The sequence below is a fragment of the Crinia signifera genome, chromosome 8 (assembly GCF_055691185.1).
Source record: "Crinia signifera chromosome 8, ASM5569118v1, whole genome shotgun sequence".
NCBI classification, from domain to species: domain Eukaryota; kingdom Metazoa; phylum Chordata; class Amphibia; order Anura; family Myobatrachidae; genus Crinia; species Crinia signifera.
Genome location: NC_139224.1, coordinates 37601213 through 37613613, shown reverse-complemented (window position 1 = coordinate 37613613; position 12401 = coordinate 37601213). Strand labels below are relative to the sequence as shown.

Below are 12401 nucleotides of genomic sequence, written 5' to 3'. Positions count from 1 at the left end.
ATTAATATTAAATATTTAATATATATAATAAAATAATTATATAAAAAAAAAAATTAAGAAGGATCGTTAAATTATTATTGTATAAACAAAAAAATATCCATGACACGTATCTCAATTGCAATTTGCCTGTGCAAATGCGATTTTAGGCATAAAATGGCTTAGAGAATTAAATGCTGAATACACACTATTTTCCTCAAAAACAGATTATTCTTGTGTGATACAAGAAGAATAAAACGGGAAAAAAAGGTACTTGTGTACTAGCACGGCGCCCAGATTTCTTATGTACGCGAAGGTAGTGAAATTGAATCGTATCGCGTGGTACGTTTTTGCCGTGCGATGTGTGCGATGCGATTTCATGCCCTCCTGTCAGTCAAGACTCAAGAGGCGCCAAGACGACCCGAAGCGTGGCGAGCGGCGTTGGCAGGGGCGGATTTAGGGATGAGGGCGCCCCTAGGCACAACAATAATGTTTACTAAGTAGGACAGTTTATAGGGGCAGTATCTGCATGTCCTATCCATTTACACTCTATTTAAGATGGAATATAGTACAGTACAGTGGATATTTTGCAGTTATTGGTACATTTTAGGCTGACAGTACTATCACAGGCATCCAAGTGCCGCCCCCAAACATGTGCCGCCCCTAGGCCGGTGCCTCACGTGCCTAATGGGAAATTCGGCTCTGGGCGTTGGAACGCGTCCTCCGACCTTTTCATACACCCACTATCCACGTCGCCGTGTAGTTGACTTTATATAGTGTGGCAAGCCACCGAGCAAGAAGCGTGGCGAGCCCCATGAGGGGACGCGGATTACTTTACATGTATTCTGCGTCCGCTCGCCACGCTTCGGGCCCGCCACACTATATAAACTCAACTCCATGCCGGCGGGGATAGTGGGGTTATGAAAAGGTCGGAGGAGGCGTTCTGCCGCCGCTCGCCACGCTTCGGGCTGACGTGGATACGGGGGGTGATGCAAAACATTGCCAGAGGTGCTTGCATCACATGTCATAGTAAGCACCCATCACATCTCATGCATGGGTGCTTGTACAATGAAATATCGCATCGCATTTGGTGCTATGCGATCCTATGCGATATTTCATTGTATAAGCACTCCTGTGCAGTTAACATGGACATCGCATCGCACAGCACTATAGACGCTACGCGATACGATGTGATTTTCCTACGCAGAATAGCACACTAAGCTATTTGCTTAGTGGGCGCTGTGATAATACACAAGAGCCAAAAAAAATACAGTGAAACGTCAGTCAGACAGCACATTGTGTTTATTTAACTTTCTGTGCCCTGATTACCACTGCTGCTATAATTATTGTTGATTAATACTTGTCATAATGTTAAGTGGTCATGTTTGTAGCATAGATTTACAAAAAGGAATGGTTACTGGAAGCCAGGATCAGGTCACAGTGTTTCTGTTGTCCTATATTTCTCTTAGCACACACAGAGCTGCTCCTGGAGTCAGCGCAGGTGTTGTGTTTCTTCCTGTTTCATATGACATCAGGGACACCTGCCATGTCATTGTCCTCGGATCAGGAGGAAGCAGGGAAGATGCAGCCTCTAGCACAGAGTCTGATAAAGTTTAGTCACTGTGAGCGAGACATCTACAGCAGCTCTGTGCCCCAGCACTGCCCTATCTGTGGGCAACCTACAGTGAGCTCCTGGGATCTGGAGCAGGCTCCTGTCAGCATTCCCAGCCCTTTCGTTAATGCACACAGTGAAAAATGCTCCTTTGTACTGAAGCCAACAAAAGGCCTTTTTATAGGGTAAGTTAATCATCAATAAGACCACATTCAGATAATGACTTTGTTTTAAACCTTTCCACCTCAGATACTAGTACAGACTACATTCAAGTATTTCAGGGAAAAAAATTATAATGTGCAATATGCGTTCTAAAGTTGTCCTTACATCCGGAAGACCAGCATCATATCAGAGCCATCTAATGATTTCCCCGGCAGCTTCCCAGACACACGATAGATCTTATGTGTGTAACTTCACATAAGATCTATCGTAAGATATGCAATTCCCAGCGGGATACAGTCGGTTGGTCGACAGTCATTAGGTCGACACCGTTGGGTCGACATGGCTCAAGGTCGACAGGTGTCTAGGTCGACATGGCTCAAGTTCAAAAGGTGTCTAGGTTGACATGAGACAAGGTCGACAGGTGTCTAGGTTGACAGAAACTTTAGGTCGACAGTCAAAAGTTCACTGTTTTTTTGAGCCGACTTGTGCCGACAGGTGGTATTTCATGCCCTACCATCCACTAGGGCAGTAGTTCCCAAACTGTGTGCCGTGGCTCTCTGGGGTGCCTCAGGACACTTGCAGGGGTGCCACGGGTTGGTGGTCCAGGACCAATTCGAATTATTTATGGACAAAACCAGTGCTGGTGGCTGCCAATCATAAAATATGTACAAACAGAGGCACATCCTGCCTGTTACCATGTAACTGAACATAAGGATCACATATAAACACAATCGACTTCATTTTATATATTTTTTTTTTGGCCTAGGGGTGCCGTGGGAAAATCCTGATACTCTAGGGTGCCGTGATTCAAAAAAGATTGGGAACCCCTGCACTAGGGCATGGTGGGAGAATAAAATAGTGTGCCCGAAGCGCAGTTAAAACATTGTCCTTGTCGACTGTGTCGACAGTCGGGGAAAAACAGTGGAAACCCCCATGTAGACCTTTTGACTGTCGACCTAACCCATGTCGACCTAAAGCTTGTGTCAACCTAGACACCTGTCGACCTTGTCACATGTCGGTCGTTAGCAGCTTCAGATCTTATGTGCAGCACATAAGATCTGAGGATCCACCTCACGACCCACAGGACCGCGCATCGTACTTGCACACCTCAAAATTTTCTCTCAAAACACAATGCAGCTGACAAAAGACTGCTACAAAGTCCTTAACTGGTGTACATCCGTGCAATACAGTGCGCAAGGACTTACATTCCCACCCTCAGTGTACGCAGAAGATGAAATACTGTTTCCCAGTCACCAATAAGTTACATCCCTTACATATCAGGCAGTATGGGTGGTGTCATCCTTAGGCAGTGATGGCTAACCTTGACACTCCTACTGTTGTTGAACTGCACATCCCAGCATGCCCTGCATCAGTTTTAGCATGGCCAAATACTAAAACTGATGCAGGACATGCTGGGATGTGTAGTTCACTAACAGATGGAGTGTCAAGGTTAGCCATCACTGGCTAGATTGCTTAGAAAATGACCCAAAATCGCTATGTGTGTAGGTGCCATAGTGATAGTGATGCACGGCCCCGCACGTTTCTATGACTCATTTAAATTTATAGGGCAGCGCATGCAGTATAAATCTACTCATCTGGTGTGTTCTCTCTGTTGAGAACATGGGCAGTGAGAGATCGCTCACCACTAGGGTTGCCACCTCATCCCTAATCCTGGAGACATATTACTTACACAGGTTCTATGGCTGGCTCACTTCAAGACTCAATTTCAACAGGTTTTTTTTTAAACAGCCATCAGACTTCATTTCAACTGTGTTTTTTTAATCAGCCACAGAACCTGTGTAATTAATATGTCTCCAGTATTAAAGGGATGAGGTGGCAACCCTACTCACCACACATCACTGGTGCAGCACTGCACGATCTGTGCTTAATTAGATCCAGTGGCGTAACTATAGAGGGTGTAGGGGATGCAGCTGCTATGGGGCCCAGTGGCTGGGGGGGGGGGGGGGGAGGGGGCAAAGCCCACCAGGTAATCCCTGCACCCTCTTCAAGTTGTTAAAAAACATTTGTTTAATTTTTTTACTTTGTCAGTGGCTGTGGTCTCTTCCCACCTTACCGCCACTGTGTGCAGAGACCCAGAGATGCATTAGCCAGAGAGCAGGAGACCCGGCGCCAGTACGTGTGAGACCTGGCAGCAGTGCGCGAAACTCGGTGGAGAGGCGACCCGGCAAAGATGTGGGAGAGACACAGCAGCTATGGTGCGGAGGGGCAACGTGGCCGTGGTGCATGGGGGGGATTCGGCAGCGGTGTCTGAGACCGGCATAGGTGCGGAGCGGCAATATGGCCGCAGTGTGGGAGAGACCCGGGGGCAGTGTGTGAGCCCTGCAAAGGTGCAGAGGGGCAACATGGCCGGGGTGTGGGAGAGACCCAGTGGCAGTGGATGAGACCCTGAAGAGATGTTTACGGAGTGGCAACGTGGCGGGAGAGACTTGGCGGCAGTGGGTCCCAGAAGTGGTGAGGGAGAGTATCATTAGCTGTGAGCAGGGCGCTAATGAAAAGTCCTGACACAGGAGGGGGGGCAGAGACTCGAGAGAGGTACACAGTGTCACTCACAAACTGGCTCTCCTCTTTTGCACTACCCTCTCTCCTCTATTTCTCTCCCTCCCCCTGCCTATCCTCTTCCCCCCAACTCTCCCACTCCCCCAACTCCCTACCCCCTCACTCTCTCTCTCTACCTCCCTCTCATCACCTCCCCTCACTCTCACCCCCCATTCTCTTTTGCCCCCATCTCCCTCCCCATAATTCTCCCCCCTTGCCATGTCTCTCCCTTCCCATCTCTCTCTCCTCTCCCCATCTCTCTACCCCAACCCTCTCCTTCTCTCGCTACCCCAACCCATCTCTCTCCCCCAACCCCTATCACTCACCTCCTCCTCACTTTCCCATACTCTCACCCCTCTACTCTCTCTCTCTCTGTTCCCTTTCTCTCAACCCTCTCTGACTCCCCCTCCATTTCTCTCTCACCTCTATTTAATCTCTCACTGCCCCTAGTATTTTTACACCTTTATCTCTCTGCCCCTGACCTCTATCACCACGCTTTACCCTCTTCTCTTTCTTCCCTCTCCCTCCTCTGTCTCTCTCCTTTACCCATTCATATTTTTTCAATGAATCCTCCTGACCACCCCTATCTTTTTCTCACTCCTTTTTTTATGCTCACTCCCTTGCTCTTTCTTCTGCCCTGGGCATTGTGGTGACAATGGCAGAGGTGGGGGGGGGCCCTTTGAAGATTTTGCTATGGGGCCCACAAAGTTCTAGTTGTGCCCCTGATTAGATCGCTCAGCACACCGCTCCCATAATCCCGCGTGTAGTCCCCATAATACTGCTTTAGATAATAAAGAGTCCAGGAGTCAAAACATCTGTGTCATTCATAAACAGGTGAAACGGCTGCCTTAATAAGCCATTAAGTCTCAATATGCTCATTGGTGTTAAGATGTTAAACCGTGCAAACCTGAATTTCCCTGAATTCATCTTCGGGTCGAGCTTTCAGCTTTATACACCTCTGCAAAGGTCACTGGTAGGTTAATTGGTTGCTGGCAAAAAGTGACAGCATACCTCCCAACTGTCCCGAAGCAGAACCCTCTTGGGTACAATGAGAATAATGAAATGTAGGGCCTAGTTACACAGTGTTACAGGATGAATGAAGGTGATGCTCTCAACTGAGGCGGCTGCTCACATCCCCTATCAACATGTCTTCATGTTTTTTACAAAATTAAATTAACGCTATTAGTGCTACCTGTTAGCACTCATTTCCGTTTGGCAATTCACCCATATAATGTTGTCTTCCTATTGGCTGATTTGTTTAATATTTTAATTTGCTCTGAAAGGTTTTTTTTTCCAATGAAAGCTTTATTGTTTCTTGTAGGGAGTACGATGGCTGTGCAGACCTCCACGTCGGTATCACCAGTTCTAAAGGTGACACGTTACCAGCATGTAGTAATATGTAACTCCATGTTGTTTAATTGACTACTTTGCTTTTGATACACAGGGGCTTGTTTCAGAGAAATAAACAATGTCATTGGTGTACACAGTGGAGCGATTATTTGCCACTGTGTATGCCCTAAAGCTGCAACTTAAATGACAGGTACTGTAGTCAGCATGGGTGTCGGACGGGATCCCGACTGTCAAAACACAGACAGCCGCGTTCCCGACGGCCGTCGGCTATTTTCTTTCATGGGGGTCCACGACTGCCATAGAGGGAGAACGGAATAGATGGCTCCCCGCAGCGTGGCGAGCCCGCAAGGGGCTTAGTTGCGCTCACCATGCTGTCTGGGTCCGGCCAGTTGGGATCCCGACGTCGGGCTAATGACTGTCCGGATCCCGACTGTCGGACCCCTGTACCACACCCTGTCAGCATTACAGGGAGGCTTGTCTGTTCTGTGTTCTGGGTGTGCCAAAGTCAGCCACTGCAAATGCTCTTACAGTTGGGAGCCCTCGGCATCTTAGGAGTCACTGCGTCTGGGACACCAGAGCCTTACTCAGAAGTTCAATGGACAACTGATGTATCCAATGTCTCCGCTTTTCTACATAATTAGTGGATGTGAGATGCCAGCAGTGGCCAGCTCTGTGCGTAAGATAGGCCAGAGACATAAGCATATTTACAGAGTTGCACATTGGGCAAAATCACATATGTGAATGCATATGTATACTGTACATCGGCAATTTTGTCCCGACCATATTTATACAATTTTTAAGGTCCCCCATACACTATGCGATTTGAGCCCGATTTCGGATGGATCGGTCCGTGAAATTGTCCCAAATCGCATGTGCAGATATCCCGTCTGACGATGCGTGACCCCGTGTACATCGCGACGGTCGGATGGGCTGCAAATTAAATTTATTGGAACGTACCCATCACTGGCACATCGCGGGTGCTTTTTAGCACCTGCGATGTATTGGGTCCGATCCCAGGTGTGTGCCAGCGGTGAAGCACCGCTGGCACACACCTATGTGCAGTGGCAGGCAGCGGGGTCCCTGCAGCAGCTGGGGAGGCAGAGGGGTCCCTGTGGCAGCTGGGCAGTCAGCGGGGTCCCTGCGGTGGATAGGCAGTCAGGGGCGGGGTCCCTGCGGTGGATGGGAACTAGTAGTGCTATTGGCGGGGCGAGAAGCGGCTGCTGAACGTGCAACTATATTTTTAAAAGACTCCCTGCCAGGGATGGGTGGCTGGCGTCACATGACACCAGCACCCATCACCCCTTCAGCAGACTAAAGTCAGTTTAGACTTTATTTCCGAAGGGGTGTAAAATCATTCAACCGCTGCTTAGCGATTGGTACTGAATTACGCTCTTCAGCCTCCATACTATTTCACAGCATGCAACTTGCCCTGCATGGGTCCAAGGAGGAGCTTGGTGTAGACTGTAGAGACTGTGGGCCCAATCTAGAGATAGCAGTTGAGCGATTATTTGCTGCAGCGCTTGGGTAAAAAGTCCAGAAAACCCCATGAGTGTAGAGTCAGTACCCCTGATTATACACCGCATACAGAGATGCAATAAAGCTTGCAAGGTCAATCCTGGAAGTGTTATTGGAGTGTCACAGGCAGGTCAGTGAGCTTGACCACAATACCAATTGTAGATCCACAGCAACAGACACATTGTTTTGATGAAATTGAGAAGGAAACACAGCGCAGACCATACACTGGTGCAAGTGATGGTGTAATGATGGTGTGCAGATGGTGTAGTGCTCGGAACAAGACACAGTTGCAGTGTCCAAGGCGTCCCAGTGCTTGTATTCTCCATTGCACCCTGGAGCGAGGCTGACACTAGAAGTTGCATATTAGCACACCTGCTGCACCAGCAGGCCCATCATCTGTAAAATATTTTGACTTCAGAAAAAGTGTAAATAACATAGCATGCCAGGTTATGCTGGAAATGGATCAGGTTGGGAGTTACTGTATATGACTTATATGAGGTAACTTGAGCTATACAGGTCTCCATTTTTTCCCCAGGTATTGTGCATCATTACAATGAAATGGGGATTCACAGAGATAACGTGGGCTGGGAACAGTGTGTGGGAGTACCACTAGTGCCACCAGACCAGCTCGCCCTAATTTATCAGTGGGATTTCTATCTAGAACAGTTCTCATCTACTGCCCGATGGCTCTCTCACAGGTATGTCTGACAGGTGTGTCTCCACTGTGGAAAGTGTTTGGAGGTTTTCCATGGTAATGTTTTAGATCTCTATACACAAAGAACCATGAAAGTTCAGCAATATTTGCCAGTGTACACCACAGCGAGGATAATCATTTTTTGCATGTTAATGACCACTATATACTAATGAAACTCGCATAGACAGCAAAAATCACTGTCCCTGCACATTTCATCCCTAGCATATTAGAAGTCATTGACATTTTTGTCAGCATCTGTGTCCCTGCGGCTGTTGGAAAGGGACTGGTGGATCCCTCTCCAGTGAATTTGCCTGCTTAGGCAAAAAGCAGTTTACGCCATCTGATGGCATAACTGCTTGGACCAATGTCAAAAAGATTTGGGGGGCGAGATGTAATAGGCTGCGATTTACTTAGACAGCTAAACAACTGCACATGTCAAATGTGCATTTTTTCCCCTGAAATTCACACATATAATATTGAGCTAACCACTGGCGATTTTTAGTAACGATAATGTGCAATTTTTTTAGACAGGTGTGTTGTTAGTAATGGGACATGAAAAATGGGACATGGGGAAAAAACATGCAGTACCTCCCCCCCAAGCATAACTCATTGAGCTGGTCCTGGTTCCCCAAATACAGGGGGAAAAATTGTGGGGATCCCCCATATTTAAGAAACCAGCACCCTCAACCCAGGGGTGGCAGGGACAGCCCTGGATGAGTGAAGCCTAGGAGAGGGTGACAGGACCCCTTTAATGGGGAGGGTCGCCACCCCCCCAGGGCTGTCCAGCCACGGTAGTCATGGTTTGGCTGGAGGACCTTGTATAATAAAAGTCCCCCAACTGTAGCCTGACAGCGCTGGCTGTTGGAGCCCGATGCTGGATCCAAAATATGGGTGACCCCCAGTCATTTTGTCCCCCTTATTTTTAGAACCAGGACCAGTTCTAAAGCCTGGTGCTGGTTTCTTAAACACTATTTTTGTCTCCCTTATTTGGGGAACCAGTACCAGGGCTGGTCATGCTTTTGTATTTTAACACACTTTTTTTAACAGAACCATGCACAGATCTCACTGATCTGTGCATGGTTCTGTCAAAATCGCCAGTCTGGACCTGGTGTATTTGTTGTTAGATTTTTGGTCATGTTTATGGTGCATTTAGAAAAATCGCACCCTATTACATTTGCGATTTTGATGTTTTCTGAAAAAACATCTGGATGCGATTTTGAATGCGCAAATTTTTTGACAGGTCGGAACCTGTGAATTTTACCGCAATTTACACATTACAACATGTGCGATTTTTCGGAAAATGGGTGATTTCGGACATTTTTTGTCTTGAAATCAAACATTACCAAAAATCCCACTGTACTACATTTGGCCATTGAAGTTTATACTGCATCATTTTATGCAAAGCCTGCTTAATCCAGATCTGTTTTATAGATACAATGAACAAGATCACAACTGCTACACATTCGCTCTATGCTTTATTAATAACCTGCTGCTTCTACAAGGGAAGAAAACTTTTACCCGAGACGAGTTTACAGAAAGATTCGTATTACAGAGAACCCGCAGAGCCTCCAAGTACATAACCCTCTGCCATGAGGTCTCAGAGAATTATTTCTACATCATTGACCGCTCTAAAAAATAACATTTATATATGGTGTCAGTGCCATAATGGATAACATAATCTCCGAGAGATCCTGGAGCACAACGTCCCAGACACGGTGCACAATTCCTGCTTCTATGTAGAAATGAGCTTCCAGAGGAACACAAGACATGATTGCTACTTACCGATACTTCATTCCAAAAGGAATACAAAATGGCACTGTGTTGTTGTTTCTATGCATTCATGTCTATGTTGGAGAATGTGATAGAGCCAATAGAAATGACTGAATTGATACCACTTACCTCTAAAACAAGCTTAGAAACATAAGAACCATTTGGCCCATCTAGTTAGAATCCATAGATGCAGTCAGCAGCAAGAGCCCAAACTCACTGCGAAAAAAGTTTATTTTGAAAATTGTTTGCGTCATCGCACCCTCCCCCCCAACCCCATGGAAGTAGCGTCTCTGGCATTACACTGGTGTCATGTGTTTTATTACTAAAGACATTTAAAGAAAATAGTAATGTCAAAGTACCACTGTAGGCCTGATTCAGAGGTGTACGCAATGCCGACGTTTGCATATTTTGAAAGCTTTCTTTGTACAGAGAATGCATCACAGTTGCACTGATCACATGCGGTGGTTGATTACGGATGTCCGTCGTGATGAGGGTTTGGACGTAAAGTGGTTGATAGTCAATGTGCGCTGATGGGAAGTAAAAGGGCACGGCTTTTGAAATGCAGGCATGTTGCAAGTGTTTTCTGGGCATGTCCCAGCCAATGACTGCATTTTGTGCTCCTGGACAAGCCATGGTTCAATACAAGGTGGGCAAATACATACAATGTTTTTCATGCATAGTAAATACTGGCTGCTTTTGCATGTAGCCCACAGCTACTGGTCCGTTTCATTTTTGCACTGCAATTTAGATTGGTGCCTGGACACGTCCATCTCACATCTACTGTACTGTCTCTGCATGTTAAATTTGACAACCCTGCAGTGCAGCAGTTTACCCAGGTGCATAGTTCCTTACTTAATTCCCAAATCATTATCAGGCACTTAATCTAGATCCATACGTACCCATAGATCATATACAATATGTACCTGCAAGAGATCTGGTTAACAACTTTCTTGCACTACTATTTACTGCAACTGCTACCTCACACTTAGTGCCAGATGCACTAAGCTTCAAAAGTGATAAACAGCCAGCCAATCAGCTTCTGCCTGACATTTTTCAAACAGTCTGTGACATGACAGGTAGGAGCTGATTGGCTGGTTGTTTATCACTCTCAGTTTTATCACTTTTCAAGCTAAGTACATCTGGCCCCTAGTCTTTCAATAATATAGTTATTACTATTCCCACTACACTAGGCCAACTGTAGCTGATGCCATGACAGCTGTATATTTCTGTTGACACAGCAATAAATTAATCTCGTACACAGAATGAGCACCACCCCAGCTAGTAAATCTATACAAATCTCTACTGTTCTTCTTAACAGACTTTCACACCTAGTGGATTCTAGAATGATATTCCTTGTGAAATGTTCTTCTGCTCCACTTCATTACATTGGTTGTCTGTATGTTACTGAATTCAAAATAAAATACTTCTGATTGTATATATTCCTATAAAGACTACAGAAACGTACATCTCTTCACTTATCAATATATCTCCCAGGTAGACCAGTCCGTTCTGCACAAGATCTACATCACATGCACACTCATAACCTGTTCCCATTCATTGTAAAATCAATTTCCTGGGCTGCACCCACTCTGTGCAGTGGCGGATTTCTCATTAGTCGCATTAGACATGGGCCTACGGATGGCACCTGCTGGGGGCAACATTTTATTTGCATGGGCACCACTTCATTTGCTGTCTTCTTTGTGCATCACCAAGAGGGTGGTGGTATTTAAGCTCTTTTTTTTTCATATCCGCCGCCATCCAGGACTTCCACCTCGTTTCCTTACCTATTTACCTGTTTCAGCCTTTAAGCTCTTTTGCCTGGCCACCGCCCATTTAGGACTCGCTGTCTTCTATCTTTTGAAGCTCTTAAATTCTACTCCTCTGCCGTTGGACTGTCTCTCAAGCTCTTGCTCAGGCTAATATTATCCGATGCAAGGGGAGGGTGAACTCGCCGTGGCCATCTTGGATTTTCATTGCTGTGTCATCACCCCGCCCCCCATGCATCGGCTAACATTAGCCTGCACGAGAGCTGGACAGGCTCCTCAAGATAGGAGACAGTGTGGAAGTCCTGGATGATGGTGTGCAAGCAAAAGCCGCCCACCAGGTGAAGAGAAGAAACGATGCCGAGAAAATCCAGAGAGAGGTGACAACCACGCAAAAGTGCTTAAAGGCCAATTACACTGCATAGAGGCAGCTTGGCCCTTATATCCGCCCTTGACTGTTGAGTGCCTTCCCTCCTCCTAGCCAAGCCTTAAGACAGGCATGTCCAAACTATGGCCCTCCAGCTGTTGAGAAACTACAAGTCCCATCATGCCTTGCCACAGTTTTGCTATTAGGGAATGCTAAAACTATGGCAAGGCATGATGGGACTTGTAGTTTCACAACAGCTGGAGGGCCATAGTTTGGACATGCCTGACTTAAGGTATTCCCTGAAAACTTTGAAGGCAAGCTGATGAAATTCCAGAGCCGCCCACATAAGCTGCCCAATTTCCTGCCCTTTAAACAGCACAAGCACAAATTAAAATTTGTTCTTTTTATATATTTTATATATCCAACACAGACCTCTGCCAATCATTGTTAATTAATTACAAAAACCACTAGGACCCTTTAGGCTCTTCAATCTGGTTGGCCCATTTGCTGTACATAGAACATTCCCCATATATGAAATTCCTATATCTATATACTGTAGATTGTAAGCTGGTGAGCAGGGCCCTCTTACCCCTCTGTCTATTAGTCACTACCAAGTCCCGTTTTGTGTGCTATATA

The 12401-nt window shown here is 46.3% G+C and overlaps 1 protein-coding gene across 1 annotated transcript; it reads left to right on the top strand.

Moving 5' to 3' along the window:
• Positions 1–1522: 1522 nt before the first annotated feature.
• On the top strand, positions 1523–11920 carry MKRN2OS (MKRN2 opposite strand). The gene is made up of 4 exons (XM_083158008.1): positions 1523–1773; positions 5628–5677; positions 7707–7869; positions 9297–11920. Exons 1-4 carry the CDS (start codon positions 1523–1525, stop codon positions 9502–9504), a joined length of 672 nt encoding a protein of 223 aa, XP_083014134.1. The 3' UTR covers positions 9505–11920.
• The last annotated feature ends 481 nt before the right edge of the window (positions 11921–12401 follow it).